Genomic DNA, 21,550 nt, shown 5'->3' on the forward strand with positions numbered 1-21,550 from the left:
TAACAAGCGAGAGAAGTGAGAAAACAAAGGAAAAAAAAAACAAAAGCACCTTCCCCCCATCCACCCTCTTCCACCTCCTCCCCCCGAGCTGCGCAGGGGAACGGGGGAATGGGGGTTATGGTCAGTCTACAGCACTTCTTCTCTGCCGCTCCTTCTCGGTCACTCTCGTCCCCTGTGCTGTGGGGTCCCACCCACGGGATGCAGTCCTTGATGAACTGATCCGGCGTGGGCTTCCCACAGGCAGCAGCTCTTCCAGAACTGCTCCAGGTATGGGTCCGTACCACGGGGTCCATCCCTCAGGAGAAAACTGCTCCAACCTGGCTCCCCTACGGGCAGCAGCTCCTGCCAGGTCACCTGCTCCTGCGTGGGCTCCTCTCCATGGGCTACAGGTCCGGCCCGGAATCTGCTCCGGCAGGGGTCTTCCACAGGCGGCAGCCTCCGTCGGTGCAGGGCCACCTGCTCCACCGTGGTCTCCTCCACGGGCTGCAGCGTGGAACCCTGCTCCACCGTGGTACTCCATGGGCTGCAGGGGGACATCCTGCTTCACCATGGTCCTCACCACAGGCCGCAGGGGACTTCTGCTCCGGCGCCTGGAGCACCTCTCCCCCTCCTTCTACACTGACCTTGGTGCAAGGCTGTTCTCTCACTCCCTTGACTCTCCCGGCTGCTGTGTGGCGCAGCATTTTTTCCCTGTCTTAAATATGCTCTCACAGAGGCGCAAAACAACATCGCTTATTGGCTCGGATCTGGAAAATAATGGGGCCCTTCCCAAACATGGGGCAGCTTCTAGATCTTTCTCACAGAAACCACCCCTATGGCTCCCTGCTACCAAAACCTTGCCACGTAAACCCACTACAAATATAGAAAAGCTAAGGGGTGATATTTAAAGTAAAACATGTAACAGTAAATGCGTCAGACTACATTCAGAGCACCTAAACCTTGCCAGGGTAGGTGAACATCCTTTTGATAGTGCATTATTTTGTTAAAAATAATAGTAATAAGAAAAAAAAAGGCAAGAAAAACTTTAACCCTTTACTCTTCAAAATTTGCCACCATTACTCTGTTGGAGAACAGCTTTGGAGAAGCATGGAGAGTTATACAGAGGAAGCAAGGCAAATTAATTTCATGAAAATGAATGGCTTTTTTTGGTACCTTTTGTCTGAAGAGAAAACGATTAGGGTCTAAGATCAAATTCTGACTTTTCAGAAGAGTCCTAGATTAAATGTTTTAAAACAAAGTATGTTTATCCTTCTATTCAAAAGAACAGTCAACAGGACTACATCAGCTCTTCAAACATGCTGATATAAAATTGCTTACTCCCTAACAATCTTGGATACATTATTTAGGACTTCCAAGACTCACTTTCATTCAATGTGAATAGTTCTACTAACTGAATAAAACAACATAAATACTCATAGAATAAAAAACAAGCAAAGATCTCAAAGACAGGTGTCACAAACACCTAAACTGAAATTTGCTTTTTAAAATTATAAATAGAATCAATATAAATGTGTACTATTAACTTCTCTCACAGAAGAAAACAATTGCCCTACAATTGCAATGTTTTCCATCAGTCTTTGTAATTTTGAAACAGCATCTATTGTTAATCTGCTGTAAATGACAAGCTTTGGCACGACATATTGGTTGTAAAAAGCAGACACTGACATCTACTTTCTTGATACTGGCAAGATTGTTTCAAAAATGATCAAAAAAATCCAATATGAAGAAAAAAAAAAAAAAGAATAGTGATTATACTGTGGTTTCTTTGTTAGAAAAAAAAATATTAAAAAAAAATAAAATATATATAGATAGATAGATTTACATGGGAAACTGACACTTGACCAATATCATCTTTATCTGAGGTATTTTTTTGCATAGGATTTCTTGTTCACATCCACACTAATACAGCTCTATAACCAGGACAACAACTGCAGACACAGACATATAAACAAGGTTCTCATAGTCACTTACATTTTTAATTTGGTTGTTTCACTTTTTAGTTTACTCAACTAAAGCATGTCTGCACAAAGAAAAATAATAGCTGTTCATGCATGTCCATGGAATTACATTGATTTTAGGAATGCAGACCAACCTTCAAAATAATAAAAGAATGGAAAGCAAGAGACTGGCTTGAAGAACCTAGAAGAAGGGTATGTTATTCTCCAAAGTATGTATGTATGCGTGTATATATATATATATATATATATATATATATATATTCATTCTCCAATGTATTGTGAATTCATTCCTTCTCAAGTTTAGCAATCCAAGCTTAAATGAGCAAATGATAAGCTCTTGTCCTGGTTTCAGTTAGGGCAGAGTTAATTTTCTTCCTAGTAGCTGGTAGGGTGCTATGTTTTGGCTTAGGATGAGAAGAGTGCTGATAACACCCCGATGTTTTAATTGTTGCAGAGCAGTGCTTACACCAAGCCAAGGACGTCTCAGCTTCTTGCTCTGTCCTGCCAATGGGCAGGCTAGGGGTGCAGCAAGAGCTGTGAGGGGACAGACCCAGGACAGCTGACCCAAACTAGCCAAAGGGGTATTCCATACCATCTGACATCATGCTAAACAATATATAGGGGTGGCTAGTTGGGGGAGGGGGGCCGGACTGCTTGGGGTTAGGCTGGGCATCGGTCAGCGGGTGGTGAGCAATTGCATTGTGCATCACTTGTTTGTACACATTATTAGTAGTAGTACTATTATCATTATTATTGTTATCATATCATTATTATTGTTATCATTATTTTCCTGTCTTATTAAACTGTCTTTATCTCAACTCACAGGCTTCATGTTCCCATTTCTCTCCCCCATCCCAGAGAGGGAGGGAGGAGAGTGAGTGAACAGCTGTGTGGTGTTTAGCTGCCGGCCGGGTTAAACCACAACAGCTCTTCAAAGACGACTCCCCAGGTCTAGCTACTGAAGTCAATCGTGAGCCTTCAGTATAACTTAACACACTTCACACTGGCTGCTGCTGCATAACAGCACTTTTTCCTTACCCAGACTGCAATTCAACTATAATAGAAGTGTGATTTCTTCTACAAGTGGCATAAAGCAGAGTGATATTTAGGTACAGTACAGGTACAGGTACAGTATACAGCTCTCTGGTGGAATGGTCAACCTCCTTCTGTGTATTCAATAAAGTTATATTTACAAACATAATGTACAGATGAAGTTTGCATTCCAGCAATAGTATTTTTATAGCAAGCCACCACTGATGAGGAAAGCTTTGCTATTCAAGAAGATGAAAACTAAGTTATGAGGTCTTTTTTTTACATTTATAATTACTGTTATATTATGCCTTATTACATAGGAAACAGATGGGCATCCTACTTTTGTGATGTTTATGCCTTTTGCTCATTTGGCCCTTTGTATTCTATATTGTCCACCTAGCACGTAAAATCAAGATGTTTGTACAACTGGATGCATTAGAGATTTAACAACTATTCTTAGAAAAATATGGGTGTTGGTATCTCAGATTTATCAAACCGGTCATCTAAAAGCTCAGCTGCTTGCCACTCCTCTCTAATACCCTACAACTTAAACTAATAACAGAAACAGAAAGATAATCTTATGTATAAATTAAAATAAATAAATAAATAATAAAAACTTGATTATTCACTGCCCATGTCCTGCAGTGAGGAAAAAAATTTACTTTTTATATTGTAACTGACATGTGCATCCTGTCTCATCTCAGGAGCCAAAGAAAGCATCTTGAACAGTAAAAGCTGGTAACATTTGGCATACAGCCTGAAATTCCATTGACCTTGAGTATAGAAAGTGGGGGGAGATGCAAATGTTTGAAAAAAGTGCCTGTTACACAGTGCTGGGTTGGAGACCTAAACAGTTCCCAGAGAATGTACGCAATGAATGAATGCAATGCCATAAAATATGCTCTACTTAAGAAAGATTTAAACCCTTTTTTAGATTAACATTATTAAAGTTAGTGAAATTTAAGCACATTTTGTAGATTCCCAAGAAATAAATTATTTTAAGCAAGTTTTTATATTTATATGATCATTCACATAAAATATGAGTGTTTACAAAAGGAAGAAGTAACATAATAGTACCATAACACATTTTTCTATATAGAGAATTTATAATAGTTGCTTCCTTCATTGTATCTTTCTCTCTTGAGAACATTTTAGTTCAACTGTTATATTTATTTTTGTTAATACAAGCAATACAGATTGCTTTCTCTTTAAATTACCTATGCTTTATAATATAGTTATTCCTTAGAAAGTTGACGCTTCTAAAGAGAAGAGACCTGTTTACAAGTCATTCTGGCTTTTTCCAGCTGATCAGCTTATGTGCCTTTAGTGTATCTTTGCGGTATCACCAACAAACAAAAAATAATAAAAAAGACTGGTGAGTGAAAAGTGAAATGACCATCAAACACTCACGAACTTGGCTATTAAAGGAGTTAGAATGCTATTTGTTATAGTTCAATGTTATAAAGCAGAACAGTAAGGCAAAGGGTAAATACACAGCAATCAGCTGCAAATCTATTTAAACAAAACAAAACACAAGCTGGCAGATGTTGCCTTAATGCCTAAAGTACTTGCTTTGGCTGAACTATTGCCAACAGGCAAAGTGCGATATTACTGCTGCTTGCCTGCCTGTTGTTTTACTAATCTGCTTCATGGGAAGGAGTGTTCACATTTTTTACACCGTCACACATTTTTGATATTAAAGGCTGGTTGGAGAAAAAAACATTTCAAAACAATGTGAAAAACTCTTATTTTTTTCTTTAAAAAAGAAAATAAGCACAAAAATAATTAGCCCATTTGAATTGAGAATACGGAGAGATGAAATAAAACTCTTTAATGGTATATTTCCTCTTGGCACTCAAGACATGTATAAGCTGCGATAAAACTATTTCTAAAAACTGGAGAAATGGCCAAAACCATTTGGAATTTATTTCTACATCACTATCAGGTCACCAGAGCATTACTTGTTCGTGGCCTAGATGAAAATAACAGTCATGGACATATCTGCAATCATTGCCTAGCTCAGTGGAGAACTACCTTTTCTTGTAGCCTGCAATAGATAGTTCAGATGCCTCCTTTCTACTCAGAGTAAATGTACTCTGTAAAAACAATATACTCTGTTGAAAAACAAACAAACAAACAAAACCATCAAGATACAATTTGTTTTGCTCCGTAGAACAACTTGACAGCTTAAGTGTAAAGGGCAAGGAAAAATAAACAAGACCAAAAACGGCACCACGAAAACAAGCAAACAAAAGAACAGGACAACATAACAAAATACAATCTTTACATTAGCACTTAAGCCATCCAAAGGCCCACAGACTCCGTCTTCTCTTTGCAGAGTTGCTCAACAAAAGAAATCTCTAGGATGTTCTTTCAAGACCTCACTCCATAAATTCTGCATGAGCAAAAGGCTCGGCTATGTTATATACGGAGTGGTAATTCGTGTCGAGAAAATGGTTGATATTAATAAAGAAGGGGAAATTTGGGAATGTGGCCATGGGTGTTGGAAAGCCCGGTGGTTGAGATAACATTAGACTCTTAACGACGAGGCCATCAGGAATATAAAAGAGTTTAGAGGGAACAAAGAAGGGTGATTCAGGAGACTCCATGCAGTCTCCGGTTGGTTTCTTGTTCTCCACTTAAGGCATGGATGTTTCTGGGTGTTTGCTGTTGTCCTTACATTCAAAGTTGTTTGAGCAATGAAAAGTTGTTTTGAAAAGAACTGCTGTGGAGAGAAGGGTATAAGAGAGGAGCCTGCCCTCAAGAAAGAAGAAAAAGAAAAAAAAAGAAAGGCAACACGATGTGATGAAGTTATGATCAATAAGGAAGAAGGAAAAAGAAGTGAAGAGGAACAGGCTGGCAGAATGGAGACCAGGACGGGAACAGGCACTTTGATTGCCTCATGAAGATAGGTTCGGCCAAACTCAGCAAACTGCTCAGAGAAGCTCGTACAGAAAGTCGCTGGAAATAGGCGCACTGGAGCTGGAGAGAAGCTTGAGCTGAGAGAAGCGGACCTGTGCACACAACTGCCTCTCACTGGTAAGCAGTTGCGCGTTATGGGGAATCGTTCGTCCTTAGGAACAAAGACCGTCCTGGTAACCTTACAGCTTATTCTCCTTATTAACAATTGGACAGTTTATGAGCCTCAAATGTGGGCCCAAACTGAGGTCAAGGTGTGGCACTCTGCAACTAAAAATGACAAGGTTGCAGTGGGATTGCTCGGCACCTGGCAAGCAGCCTCTGAGGCCTTAAAGAGCCATGTGGAGCCACAATCACAAACGTGTGGCTTGCCAGATAGTGAGGGAGCTGCGGGCTCCTTTACTGATCCGACTGCTACGCCGTGGGCCCCTCTGCTGTTACAGCCATCGAAGGCTTTTGCTGTTACGCCCCCTGCTGACCTGAACGTGCCTTTTGACCCAGGCCTATTGGCCTTCACAAGGAGATGGATATGCTTTTCTTCGATCTGGGAAGAACGGGATACATAAGACCTGAAGACCGAGTTGCTTGACAACTTAAAGCGAGACACATCGCTCAAAAGGAATGGAAAATGAAGACTTGTTAGTAATCAAGAAAATGAATGGAAAATGGAGACTGTTACGTCATGGAACTTAAAGGATTGTTTGTTACCTTTTCTGATTGTACGTATATATAGACATACTAGGGTTTAGTATGTAAAAGCCATGTTCTGTATATTTGGAATGTTTGATGTTCATGTGTGCGTGTTGGCGGAGTGTAGACTCCCTGCACACTCAGAACTGTTTACTTGCCGTTTATACCTTTTAGAAATATTTCTTTTATAAATATTACAAAATTCAGATTGAGTTGAGACCTCATTTATAACAGCTACTACTTGGAAATACTTCCCCAAAAAACTACAAGTGAGGAAGAGTTCAAGCTTTTTGGTAACCTCCATTAAACTCATAGATTGGCATGGGTTCGAAGAGACCTTCAGGGATGCCACCCACCAGGTCAGGTTGCTCAAAGCCCCTTGAACTCAGGCCTTGAACACTTCCAGGGTAAGGTGTAAGTACACATTTATCAGTTTTTCACAAGAGACAGACTTGATACAACATGATCACGTTTAACAAAATGATACAGCCCTCAGAGAAGCTTAACTACTGTTTGCAACATGCTTATTTTTCAAATTCCCAAATCACAGGAAGTCTTGCAAATATTACATACAAAATATTAAAGTATTAGAAAGGTAGCAGCAAAGCCATGCAGGCAAATAGCATGAAAATGTAGTTTTACAGTTATCTGCACAAGCTTAATCTTGTCCTCCTGTTCTTCTAAAGATGAAATATCAACTCAGTCACCTAAGCATTTTTTTTTTTTTTTTTTTTTTTGGGGGGGTGGGGGGGGAGGGGAGCAGGGGACATAAAGCATCTACTATAGTAAATCATCAGACACTTGAACTGTGAACAATTCTGCAGGTTTTATAGAAGCCTGTAGAAGCTTGCAAGGACTTTCTTGAAGAATTGTAATCTCTGTTAGCCTATTGCTCAGCTGCTTACATGCAACAATGGCAATTAGCACATTTAGACAGTATTAGACACACCTGCATCTCTGCTTGAACCATTAACATACTTAAAAGATGTACTCTTAGCTATAATTGATACCTGAGTATCTACAGCAGCCACATGTAGAGTTGGACTTTACAAAGATATTTTACCAAATGGTGGCTGTAGTTCTACATAAAGACAAAAGCAAGTTATGTGAGTTCTCCAGTCTACGCATTCTAACCTGCTTGCATTGCCTACTCATGGGGAATAATTTTGAGCATTAGACATACAACACTTCTTATCCAGGAAGGGTGAGAAACCCTCCAGCCAGTTTCTCAGATTGCAGATAGTAAAACCAATAAGGCTAAAATGGCTACTGCTATGTAACAGCAGAAATGCAAGCAAATACTCATTGAATGTTTTCACTAATTTTCTGGTTTAGTTCTTTATAAAAAAAAAAAAATAAAAATAAAAATTCCAAATTATTATTATATGGATTTTTTTCAGTGGACATCAGTAGCATCTCTTATTTAAACAGGTTCTTAAGTCAGTGGCAAGTCTGATTCCGGGAAAATGGTGTCAAAATGACTCATTCATATGAATATTGACTTCATAAAAATTAAACGAAGAGCAGGAATAAATTTTAGTAGTCATCATTGGTTTAACTAACTTTTATTATGCAAGATCTTCTACATTTATTTTATATTTAACTAAACAAACTTTCCTGACCTTGTTCATAAGCTTTAATTAAAAACATGTTAAAAACTAATTCAGTTCTAGTTTCAGTTATAGGCTATAAAACTTAATCCAATATACTAAACTGATTAAAAAAACTTAGATTTAATTTTTATGTATCTCATCTAGTGTACAATGATATAAAACTCTTTTACTACTACAAAGAAAGTCATTTTTATTCTGTAAAGTGCTCTGATTTTATAGATTGCATATTGGATGATTCACAATTTGGAGACAAGCTGCAAAAATTGCTTTTAGTAAGGAATTGGTATCTAAACGAAACACTGCAAGACTGTGAAATGCAATCAAGAATGTGATCAAGGATCAAATAAAAACTTTCTTGACTATAGATTTGCTTCAAAGCTACAGGATAACATTTCTACCTCAAGACTGCTTCCTATCATTTTCAGTCTGTCATTTTCAGATTCAATTTATGACTCCAGCAAAATCACTATAGTGACTGTGATGTGAAGATAGTATACCAAATATGATACACTTCATTTTAAATAGTTAAAATATATCACCTATCAACTAAAGTTAGCTGGCAACTGCTTACAGCTGAGGGAAATTGGCAGGAGGCAAAATGTTATATGAGCAAATTAAATGGCATTCCAAAGACACAGGCCTACAAAATATGACAGTCATTTTGCTTTACCTTTTTCATTATAACCATCTCGTTTTCAAATTTTTTATCCTCTGTGATCTCCAACCAAAGCTAGACAATGAAGTTTAACAACAAACCTAATAGTAGAATTTATATCCTACCTCTTATTAATGGTAGCCCATGTTGTATTAATGTTATCTGTCATCAATTTTACTTTGCTGGTGTCATCTGCTGAATAATCACGCAGAAGCTTCAGTGCCATGTCATTCACCACATCTACATTTATTTGCCATTGTCGTATTTCTTTTGAAAATTGCTGAAGTGAAAAGAAAAAAAAAAAAAAAAGAATAAATAACAGTTTGTCATAAAATGATTACACACATACTATGTTTATTAGAAAAGGAGATGGACAAGTTATACCATCAATATGAAAAAAGAACAGAGGAAGGACTTCTTACTGGTCAAAGTCTTTCTAAATGTTTGAATTTTTTATAGGTATAAGACTGTAAGACTACGGCTAATCTCTGAAGAGATTAAGCATCTGAATCCTAAAAGCCAAAAAAAACATGGTAGCTCAAATTGATAAATAGCGAATGTTGATTGTTCTTTTCTGGGACATAAATAGATGGATGCATTATTACATGTATATCTTCTATTTTTGATGTTGGATTATACCAAGATAGAAAATACAATGAAATACTATGTTCTATCTAATTTTCTTTTTTATCATGTGAAATTATACTAAGGTATGGATGAATAATGCCTGGGCTTTCACTTTTTTATTTTTCTTAATTCTCTTACCAAATTGTTTATGTAATTAGTGCCACCTACTGGAACAGCACTAAATCTGCAGTACAGCAAAATTCTGGTACACCTATCTATATCTTTATAATGCTAATTTATTATTCTTACTAGTAGGTAAGCTTTTTATATCTTGAACATTCCTTCCTTTCCTCTGCCCTGGCCCCACCTGGGCCAGCTGCCTTACTACAGCAGCAAGCCAGGAAATCTGGAATACTCATTCAGCCAGAAACCAGACCCCATGCATCTCTCCCAGTAGTCTTTTTCCTCAGAGAAAATTTCCATATAAATGCACGGAAGCTGCATATTCAATCCATAATGTGTAACAACAAAATGAAAGAGCAAAGATCGATGGTCAACTTGTAGTTTTGTACTAGGCAAAGACTGCAACTAGGCAATCAATGGGACAACGCAAATGGAAAAAAAAAAAAAAAAGGTTGAATTTGCCAATAGAAACACTAAATTGTATGTAAACATTAGAAGCTATCTAGCAAACAAACGAATAATAAACAAACAAACAGTAAGGCCTGACTTTATTGGTGTGCTTTAACACTTGAAATTTGGAAATCTCTGTGAAGAAAAATGCTTTTCCCTCTCATTCTCCCAAAGTGGTATTCCTCTTGAAATCCTGTTTTTATTCAGACAATGAATCCTCCACACAAAGCTGAACTAAAACATGCAATCCCTGATTAAACAGTCTAAATAAAAATGAGTACATTTGGAACATTTTGTGTGCTTATATTTTCATCTCAGAAAGTCTTAAGTTGATTTTAGCTAAGACTGGGACAGCAAGGGATCTGATTTTTACTAATCCAACATTAGGAGGAGCCTACTAGCTCTTTGAGAACCGTCTGAACGTTATGGTTAATTGCAGTTAAGCTGAAACTGCCTAAACAGTTCTGTTACTCCTTCATGTTAAGTATGGAGGTACAGCCAGGAGAACTGATAATTGTATAGAAAATCACTAGCACTCCTTTGAAGAAGATAAAGGCAGGTGGTTGTTTTGAATACAGTTTCTTATCTCAGCACCTTCCCTGGCAGAATTATATATACTAAATATATAATTGCTAATATTTACATAATAAAATCTATAAAATCAAAAATAAATAAAACCTACAGAAATCATCATTTCAGGTTTGTAGAGTTTTTATAGCATGCATATTCTACAGTAAGGTCTATCCATCTTTAATACACACTACCTTTCTCTCTGTTTCACATTATGTATGCACACAGCTACGTTTTTCTAGCTAAAGTATTTCATCAGACTGTTTGCTGCATTATATAGAAAAGTTATCACAACATTTTGTCTGTATTGTAAACTAATAGCCTGTAAATTTTACTTTGAAAATAAGTTCTTTTTGCCCAGTTCCATGTAATGTTAATGACCTTATAAAACCCTCCAAAGCCAGCTTTATAATAAAAATACATAAAGATCCATCACAAGGCTATTTCCAAAAGTGTTGATTCTCACCATTAACTTCAACATTAATCCATTAACTTCCTGACATTACAACACTAGATCATCAATCAGGAAAAAAAAAAAGATGAATATAGAGAGTTTTGTCGACAGAAACAATTTTTATTTTTTACTTTACCGGAAATTGGTATGCAATTTTTCACCAACTTTAAAGAGTGCATGCCTTGTTTCAACTCTGCTCTTTGTACAGACACTGAGGACAAAGTGTTGTGGTAAATGTTTTAACTGTCCACCAGACACCCATTAACTCTAATCTTATATGACTGTAATGATTTTTTTAATGATTAAATTGGTGGCTTTTTTTTTATATTATTATTCCTCCTTATTATATTTTTAGCTCTCATTTATTCATTTATCTCTAAGCTACTTGGGAACGTTTGATTTTTTTGCTGGGTGGGGTGAGGTGTGGTATTAGGTAGGGGGAAATGCTTCATTATCTTAGTTTCATTTCCACATTTTTATAAGCTTTATCTTTGTTTTGTCTGTGTCATCACTGGAATTTGCTGAGTTTATTAAAAGGCTTAAAGAATTAAGGCTATGCATTTATCATTTTACTTAAGTATAAATTTAATTTTTAATTAGAAGGCACTAGTTGATGTTCTTATGAAGAAAGTCTGTATAATTAAGGATCCTTGATTAAAAACAAGGAATGAAATTAGAGATGGGAATCCTCTACCCCGGGATTGCCCAGTGGAACAAAACAAACTATGCAGAGAAGTTCAAGTATTGCAGTATGTATGTATGTACAGGAATGTCCAGCTTCGAGCATGTAACTTCCCATACCACACCAGTTAATATATTACAAATCTGGAAAATGATGGAAAATTCTTGTCCTTTTACAATATATTTATAGCACATTTTATTTATATACTTAAATTATTTTTATTCCATTAAGGACTTCTATTTCAGTGTCTGCATCATACTGATAACATTACCTTGATTGTTAATAGTTTTACTGAAATGAAAGCAGTTTCCTGTCAACCCTGGAATAATAAAAATCGACAGGATGCTGAGACTGTATTTCAACCTATATTGGTGTACATAAAGTGCTAAAAGAGTGCCCAGTAACATTTCAAGGAAATGTTAAATTAGCTAGAGTTAACCTTCTAGTCCCTTCATCCCCTGTCCACCAAAACAGAAAAGGATGAGGGATAAACAAGGCATAAACATGGGCTATGCCAGTGGAAGGCTGCTTGGTGTCTGAGTCTCAGCAGAGGATGTCACCAGGCTGCTCCTCAGTTTCTTATTTAGGCAACCAGGAAGAAGGTGGTCAGTGAAGGAAAGAAAGGAAACCTCATCTCCATCCTTCTTCTGCTTCACTTTGGCCATCCTAGCTAAAATGATTCACAGAGAAAAGAAGTCTCTCAGTCTCTCACAGCTCTTACGAAAACAAAGCACCAAGGAGAGTGCTAGCAATCCTAGCAGGGTGGTATTTAAAAAACAAAACAAAACAAAACAAAATTAAGCTCAGTATTATATTAAGAAGAATAAACCAGTTTTCCACTAGCTTATGTTCAGATTATTTGGGGACTGAAGAGTTGAAGTGTGCTATGTGTACATATATAACCTTCAGCCTGCTGAGTTAACCATCTGCAGTTATCACTGAATAAACAATAATAAACTTAATTTTTAATGGGTAAAAACTCTCACTGGCCAGAATGCCATATTCTGATTCTCCATACCTAACCCCATTCATTATTTAGTTCTTGAATATGAAACTAAAAAAGAAAGAGAAAAAAAAATGCATCATTCCTCAGCAAATTAGCTCTGAATTAACTTGTCTCAAATAAATAATATTTTTAATTAGAGGCTACACTGTACTAGGTTACTTTCAAACGTCAGTAATGCATGTCAAATTGTATTAAAAAACATCACTGAGCAAATATACAAGACAGATTTTTGTTTTATGCTGGTATTGTAAAAAATAAAAATAATCAAAAGAGGAGTATTGCTGAGTGCCTGCCCATTTACTCATGCATAAGGATGCATTAACAGAAAAGCATTAACACAAGCACTGACCCAAAGTTCATTCAGAGCAGAGGGGAATTTTTGCATTGGCTCAGCTGTCTTTAGGCAGACCTACAATGTTTAACAAAAATCAGAAGAACACTTTTTTGTGACTACTTTCTCACACCAAACTGTGCAGAGATATGAAGCTGACAAAATGAATATGTCTGAAGAATTTCTCACACTGACCTCTCTCTTTCTCTCAACGGAAATGAATAGAAATGACAGCTTTGTTTTCATCAGTGTAACAGCAAGCCAAAAGACAGTATACTTGCTCTAGTTATTCAGGGGACAACATCAAAATATATGTGTTTGGCACAGCAGCCTGGAAAACATTTATTTTGAGGACTTGATATATTTCTGGGTCCTTCAGTTTTGATACTAGTAGACAGAAGAAATATAAAGCTGCTAAACTCAAATAAGATTTCCGTTTTACTTAGAATTCATGACCCTTTATTTCAAGCATGAACACAACAGCTGATGCTGTCACATTTGAGAAGCTTTCATGATGGATTTGTCACAATAGGAATTACTGGCAGACAAAGATAATTGCCCTACGAAGACTTGTGAAAAAAATAAAAGTAAAAAAAAAATGTAAAAAAAAGAGGAACCAAATTAAAGGAAATGAAGAGGCTCAAAGATAGAGGTGAATATTTTTCAGACTTGTGGGAGAGAGAAAGAGAGGATAGGCAAAATTAAACAAATGAAAGTAAACAACCCTGGAACAGTAGAGCCCGTGGATGTTTGTATCATCACAAGGGCAGTCATATTATGTCAGACTAACTGTAAGCTTGACCAGCTTTAACAGTTACACTATAATTATAGTCTAATATCTGTAACTGGCTACAGCATGTAACATTAAATTAAGACTGGGACAGGCAGTGCGTAATGTACTGATACCCTGACTGCTACTTCTCTTCTGCAGAAGTGAAAAGAATTTACAGATATCCTTTCAAAAACTCTGTGTATGGATAAAGATACATTCTATGAATGCATATACTAGTATACTTTCTCTGTAACCTGGGAGATGGAGGAGAAAAAGAGCATATTCTTCTTTTTCTCCTTGACATATGTTGATCCAAAAAAAACATGACTTTTCATAAAGCATACTCATTTAGATGATCCTCACCTAAATCTCACATATGCTTGTAAAAAAAAGTGCACATAAAATTCATTCCTAAAACAACATTTTCAGTTGTTTTCTTAGTTACATAATTTGTGCTTGAGACATGAGACACTCCAACACATGTGACATAAGACTACACAAACCATTTTTTCAATAATTGAGTCTTTGCAGAGCTGGGACACTGACTTTGTTGACACTTTTTTTTTTTTCTTTTTTTTTTTTCTTCTTCTGAAACAAAACACTGGGCAGAAGCCAGAACTCCAACTCTGCAGAAAGACAGTGACAAATGGGAATCCTATATGCAGAATGACAGTAGTATACATAATTTCTAACTCTTTACAATATATTGGTGAGTGATTACTCTTGTTTACCATAATCCACCCTTCCTAAGCAATGACCTTAATCTTAAATAAGAAAACTTAAACACTTCCCAGCCCTAAAGCAAGAAGATGATGAAAGTTTTTATTCTTCCTACAGGCAAACAGACAAGAAAAAAAAAAAAAAAAAAAAAACAGATTTTGTATCCACTTCTAAATACCAGAAAAGTAATGACACCTTTATGACTGAGATAGCTGAAGACCAATCATGCAGTCACAAACATACTTTCTCTGGCAGCAAAACTAGTTGATGAGGACCTCACCTCACTATTCTTCACAGTGGTTTATCACCTTTCATCTGGGCAAAAAAGACTGACCAAGTCCACAAACTTTAACTAAATAACAGAGTTCTAGGAGTTAAAAAGTAATAATAATAATAATAATCTGGAGGGCAGGAGAGGAGAAAATATCAGAAAATATTTGTGTAACTATTCTGCCAAATAACTAAAATGTAACGCTCCATTACCATGGAGGCAGGAGCCATGTTAAGAGGCTGATCAACTGGTTGGTTTCAATCTTGTTTTTCCCCAACCAGAAAATGAGATACGATTAATCTGAAACAGCTGTTCTCAAAATTTATTCATAAGGAATGTCACCAAAGTATGACTATTTCCTTATCAAGAAACTTACAAGCTGATGCAAGAGTTTGGGCATATCTGCATTGTTACTTGAGGTACAGCTCAGCTATGTTCACTGAGGTGCACATTTTAGCACCAAACATTTGACAATATATGTGGCTAAATACATAAAACCAGCTATTTGTTTTTTTTTTTTTTTCTTATTTATTTATTTTTATTTAATTTTATTTCTTTCTATTTCATAACTCTACAAAGCTTGAACCCAGTGAGAGCATCTTGGTGCAAGTCTAAAATACCTGATTTTTAAGGCATCCAGATAGGTTGGTACATATTTTCCTTTTCTTTACTTTTTAAAACTACCTTCAGGCAACCTGTACAACTTCATTGTCAATGCAGACAAATGCCAATACTACAGGATTTCCCAATCTGCAGTGCCAGTGCCTCAGCTAAGGCTGCTCTATAGAAAAGATGAGAAATACTTGTACTGAAGAGGTAGGTTTTTTGTTTGTTCATTTGTTTGTTTTTCTGCGAGATCATCCAGCTATTTCCTATGACTGATAAGACCACGTTCATTCAAGAATTATGTAATACCCATTTTAAACTTAGTAAATTAATTTCTTACAAATGTGTGTTGGAAATGGGAAGGAATAAAGGACTTGTCTTCAATGTGCACTGTTTGATACTTAGAGGACATTTTCTTTAAAAATCTAGTTAACTTAAATGAAATATTTTCAATCACTTATCAACATTGTGATTATTTATCTTAAATTCCTAGTTTTTAGTAGTGACCTTAAGCTCAGTGTTCTGCTTTTTCAGAGCTTCCACGGTGTAGGAAATTTCTTTCCACGACTCAAGCTTATTTTTCGCTTGTTCAAGAACCTGCTCAGCTTCTCGTTTAGCTTCTAGCCACTGTGTTGAATCCTTTGACATCTCATGAAGCTGCTGTCTCCGGCTTTGGAGGTATCCATGCACTTCATCCCACTGGCTCTGTATCTTTTCAACTGGTGAAACACAAAGGGAAAACAAAAGCTGAGTCACTTAAAAGCCTTTTTTTGTGTGTGTGTTGAGTAAATATTTCTAGAATTGACCATATTAGAGAGTTCTTGTACTTTTTGGCTGTAACTGCAACTAAGTTCAGTTTAATAACAGATAAACTGTTCTGGGACACAGTATGATACTTTCGTGCACATCATGTGTTTTGATACATATGGAGACAGGAATTCCAGGTTCATGACTCAAAAAAGCATTAAGAAACAGGATCGCATTTGAGAAAAAGGAGCAGCAATCATCTTTCATTCTTACCAAACCAACTCAAGGTTTAATAACTTTGAAGAACAAGTCTTTTATGGACTTTGCTCTACAGTTACCTTAAAGGAGACTAGAGCAAGGTAGGGATTGGTCTCTTCTCTATCAGTCTAGAGATAGGTCTCTTTCTTATGACTAAGTGATAAGAAAGGAAATGCCCTCAAGTTGCACCAGGGGAAGTTTAGGTTGGATATTTGGAAAAAATTTCTTCACTGAAAGGCTTGTGAAATAGTGGAACAGGCTGCCTAGGGAAGCAGTTGAGTCACTAGCCCTAGAGGTCTTCAAAAAAAGTGTAGATGTAGAGTTTAGTGACATGGTTGGGCTTGGCAGTGCTAGGTTAAAGGTTGGATCAGATGATCTTAGAGATCTTTTCCAACCTAAATGATGCTATGATTCAGTAATTTTCTTTAAAGATTTGTTGCAAGATATAATTAATGGCAATATTTCTTAATTCATGAAGGCAAATGTTAGCAGAATGCAAAGGCTGTCTAAAATCTTTCTCATGTATTCATGTTAATTATAAAATACGGACAAGGTTTGCCACTATTTGAAAGAAATCTGATCCTGGGGAACCCAACAATCACTGGAATCACTGATAGTGTTGGCTAACATCTGGAACCAGATTAGTCCACAGTAGTACAGCAAATCTGCTGTGTAAAGCATCAGGGGACCTAGTCTTCCAATCAGTCAAGACTTAGTCTTTCAAACATATTTGTCTAAAAGAAATAGCAAAAATGTACAAACAAAAAAATGCTCTACATGAAGAAATAGGTGCACTTTATTTTACTCTATTTCCTGAGTTTAGTCAGCACTAAACTAAACTGCCTCACTACACTAAAAATTCACAGGCCTTCTAGGGAAGGAAAACAGAAATTCCTAGAGTAATTGAAAGCAAATGAAGTTATCATTGAATTGTTGACCCAACACCACATCTCTCATTGCATGGTTGATTCCAGAGTGATGGAGGCTAAAGACTGAAGAGGTGAGAAAAGCCTCAGCAGGAAAGAGATGTCCACCTAACAGTGCTCTTCCTTCTTCTGTAGGAATAGATAAAGATAGACATAGCTGATGCTTAGAGTAAGAGAAGAAAGCTTTCAGCATCCCCTGCTCAAGCCTATGGATAAAAACTGTGAGTAAGCATGGCAGCATGTTTAAGTCAAAGGAAATTGAATACGAACCAAAGAAACAAAATGGGAAAACATGAAACACAAACAGACCAAACGAAGGATAAGCCTAAGGCCCAAATACATAAATTTAATCTGAAGCAAATCTAACTCTCATTTTAGAAAGCTGTATATGAATGTCACAAAACAACTCATTTCTATGCCATATCTGTATAGTAGATTTCTGCTTTAAGCTTTTGGGCATGCCTAAAACAACAAAGAGATTGTGGACTAGTGGAAGTGTGAGTAACAGAAGAATTCTGAACTGCTCTAATAAAATCATGGGGCCATACGAAAGCATGTGTCCTAAGGGTTGTGCTGAAGGTTTAATGTACAAAGAATGCTCAAATACCTTCCACAGTTTCACTAGCATATATGCAATAACAGCCACCTATTTCTTGCAGATAACTACCCAAGCTCCTCTCCCCATATACTCCGAGACATGCAGTATATTATCTTGTAGTTCCTGACAGCCTGGAGATTTTGGTCAATAGAGTTCACAAAAGTATAATAGCTTACTTCTGTCAGTTGTCCATGATGGAGCTACAAAAATCCCACCTATTTTTGCTTTATTATAAGCTTGTTTTGTTGTTGTTGTGTATGTGTGTCTTTTCTTTAAGAGTGAATGAAAACTCTGTTGCAGGACTCACTCAAAAGAATATTGGGTCTACAACAATATTAATTCATTATAACAGCTGCTCTAAATTTATTTTCTCATGACATTTGTGCCTAAGTAAGACATGTGAAGTCCTTCTCTAAGAAACTGTGCTATTCTCAGCAAGATTGTTATGTACCATGTATGATTATGAGTATCGTGTACCATGGTCCTATGATCAATTCTCCCACCCAAGAGGGGAATCAGGCTGTGTTACAGAAGATATATTCAGGATATATTCAGGATATATTCAGGAGCCCGATTATACAAGAGACTGAATATACAGGCTCTAAATCTATGAAACACATTTCCTTGTGAAATACTTAGATTATCTCCCTCAAAAATGTAAAAGAAAAGCATGTGATATGGAAACTCCACAAATTTAGTTAAAAAATGCATATATATTAAAAGAAAAATAACATACTTAATAGTATGGCTTTCTTAGAGATTTGAGGTTAAAAGTTCAGGAAGTTATTAGATAATCTGAACAAAATAAATATTACAACTTTGTTTTCTTGAACCAGTGAGTGACCAAACCCATTTAACAAAGTACTGCAAGCTAACCACGCCACAACTAATTTGGTCTTTCCAAGCTAGATTATACCAAACAGTGAAGTACTATGTAACACAAAATATGCAGAGATCTTCATATCAGAGAGACCTTTACAACTATGACAACATTCTTTAATGAATGACATAAGAATCCCTTCATTACAGCAAGTTCACATCTTCTAAACAATACTCTCATTTGTATGTGGACCCTTGATTTGAGTAACAGAAAACAGTTTTTGAGTAACAGAAAACAAACAAAACAAAACAAAACACCTCTAAAGCTGAAAATATGAGAATATGAGAATTCACTTCCAAAACATACTGAAAAAACACTAAATCAGTGTCTCTTCAGGATATATTTTGCTTTCTAGTGGGCTGTTTCACACAGAAGGAATTACCACTTACAGATTTATGCTGAACAAAAAAGTTCAGAAAATCCAGTCTGAGTATTTATTGTGTTAGAAGTGATCGCATCAACCAGCAAACCACTCACCTGCAGCCAGTGAGTTACTGACTGCAGATGAGAAGGATTTGAGAGATGCTATTAAAAATGTAGTTGGACAGTAAAAGAGATTTTAAAAGAATCCTGAATGCCATGTGTCTCAGTGCAAGGGCACTGGAACATACAAAAGTCTTTCTCTGACTGACTGCTGACAGCAATACATTGATGATGATAAAATGAAAAAGAAAAAAATATTAAGACTATTTTACATGATAGCAATGAGGAACCTCATTACTGAGTTTTGTCTGCCTACAACCTTGTTATTTCTGCTGTGAGAATCTAACAAAACCCTGAAGGGTCCAATGAATACATGGGATTCAGCGGAGGGAAAAGAATTTGTTAAAGAGTTCAATCACTCTTATCTAGAACCATGGAAACAGCTCTAGAAATAAGATACAGATTTTTAAAAACAATCATAAAAGAATCAATGGCATGTGAAGCAGCTGTTCCAGAAAAGGATTTGCCCAAATCTTGGAGAAATAAATAAAATTGATCACTACTTCCCGCCCTGAATTGAAGGCCTTCAATAAGTAATGATCTATATAAGAACACAAATTACATAAAGCAAAAACATGCTCACATACAAAAAAAGCTGTTGCAGAGACCACAAAAAATTCTGAAACCTAAATAGGAATATTCAATATGGCTAAAAAGTAAGCTTTTGTCGGAAAAGATAATGTAATTGTTCTGTTTGTACTCTGGATCACAATTGAATACTACTGAGCCCAGACTCAGATGTTTATCTTCTATGCCATTGCACCTACATACTGTGATGACTACACATTGAAAACATCTAGATAGACAGAATGAATGTGGCTCCATGTGCACTATTAAAATCACTGAAGTGAAGGGACTTAAAATAATTAGTAACAATGACAAAATCCTTTTTGTCTCACAGTTCAGTAGTTTCTGAAGCACCGCTGTTTACATTGTTCATTACTCTTAAGTTCTGTGCCTCCAACATTTCAAAACCTCTCTTTAATAGTGTAGCACTCTTCTGTATCTATTTTTCTTCTTTTTATTATCTATTTAATTATTTAACTTTGGCAGCAGCACAGTATCTTTATTGTAAGAATCAGTATTTGAAACTATCTCAGAAGGATTCTTAATGATTCAGTACAGCATTTATTTACCAGTCAATCTGCAAAGTGGGAATCTGGAAAAAAAATAATAAAAGATAGCATTTTCTATACAGGATTAAGGAAATTTAAAAGTTGTTTTATCGATCAATGCAACCATTATTTGAATATATAAACATATATATTAATAAAAGTAATTGTACTGGGTCTGGCTGGAATGTTAACTTTTCCTGCAGCAGCTCATACTGTGCTCTGCACTTGTAGCTAGAACAGGAGTGGTATCACACCAGTGTTGTGTCTGCTGCTGAGCAGTGCTGGCACCGCATCAGGACTCTCTCTAACCCTCCTAGGGGGTAGGCAAAAAAAAGTGAGAAAATAAACATCACCAGGGCAGCTGACCTAAACCAACCAAAGGGATATTCCATACTGTATGATGTCACACTCAGCAATAAAAGGTGGAAACATGAAGAAGAGGGGAGGGTTGGGCTCTCATGAAAACGTTGGTCTTCCTCCCGAACACCGGCTACATGCATTGAGGCCTTGCTTCAAGGACATGGTCAATCATCGCTCATTTGTGGGAAGCAGAGAATAATTTCTTTCCTCTTCACTTCCACATAACCTTTGTCTTTTTTTTTTTTTTTTTTTGCCTTTCCCCCTCTCTTTTCCCCCTCCCCACCCCCTCCCCCTTTTTTTTTCCTTTAGTTAAATTGCTTAGTTAATAATAATCTTTCCTTAATATTTTTTTCCTTTAATTAAATTATCCTTATCTCAACCCATGAGTTGTTCTTTACTTTACTTCTTCCCGTCCTCATCTAAGGAGTGGGAGTGAGAGAGTAGTTGTGGTGTTTAGCTGCCTAGCACGGTAAAACCACCACAGTAATAAACATAGTATTTGACAATTAGCAAATCTAAAGTATCAGAAAGACAAAGTACATACAACAAGCAGAAATATTTAAACATTGCTTAAAATCACTACCAAGTTCAAAACTACCATTAGCATCTTACAGTTATAAATTAATTTTATAGCTATTCTTATAGCCACCACCAATGGTAAATTCAACAAAATATACAAAAGTAGTCATAGTATGCTTAGTTAT

At 36.4% G+C, this 21,550-nt stretch overlaps 1 protein-coding gene across 10 annotated transcripts in view; it reads right to left on the bottom strand.

Moving 5' to 3' along the window:
* DMD (dystrophin) overlaps positions 1-21,550 on the bottom strand; it is a 1,245,415-nt gene that overhangs the window by 273,617 nt on the left and 950,248 nt on the right. For all 10 annotated transcript variants that reach the window (XM_082770266.1, XM_082770264.1, XM_082770258.1 and 7 more), the window contains 2 exons: positions 15,987-16,198; positions 8,993-9,147 (listed from right to left, as the gene is read on the bottom strand). In XM_082770266.1, coding sequence (XP_082626392.1) covers positions 8,993-9,147; positions 15,987-16,198 — 367 coding nt within the window. The remainder of the gene's footprint in view (positions 1-8,992; positions 9,148-15,986; positions 16,199-21,550) is intronic.

This window comes from Aythya marila (assembly GCF_965140915.1).
Source record: "Aythya marila genome assembly, chromosome: 1".
Classification (NCBI taxonomy): domain Eukaryota; kingdom Metazoa; phylum Chordata; class Aves; order Anseriformes; family Anatidae; genus Aythya; species Aythya marila.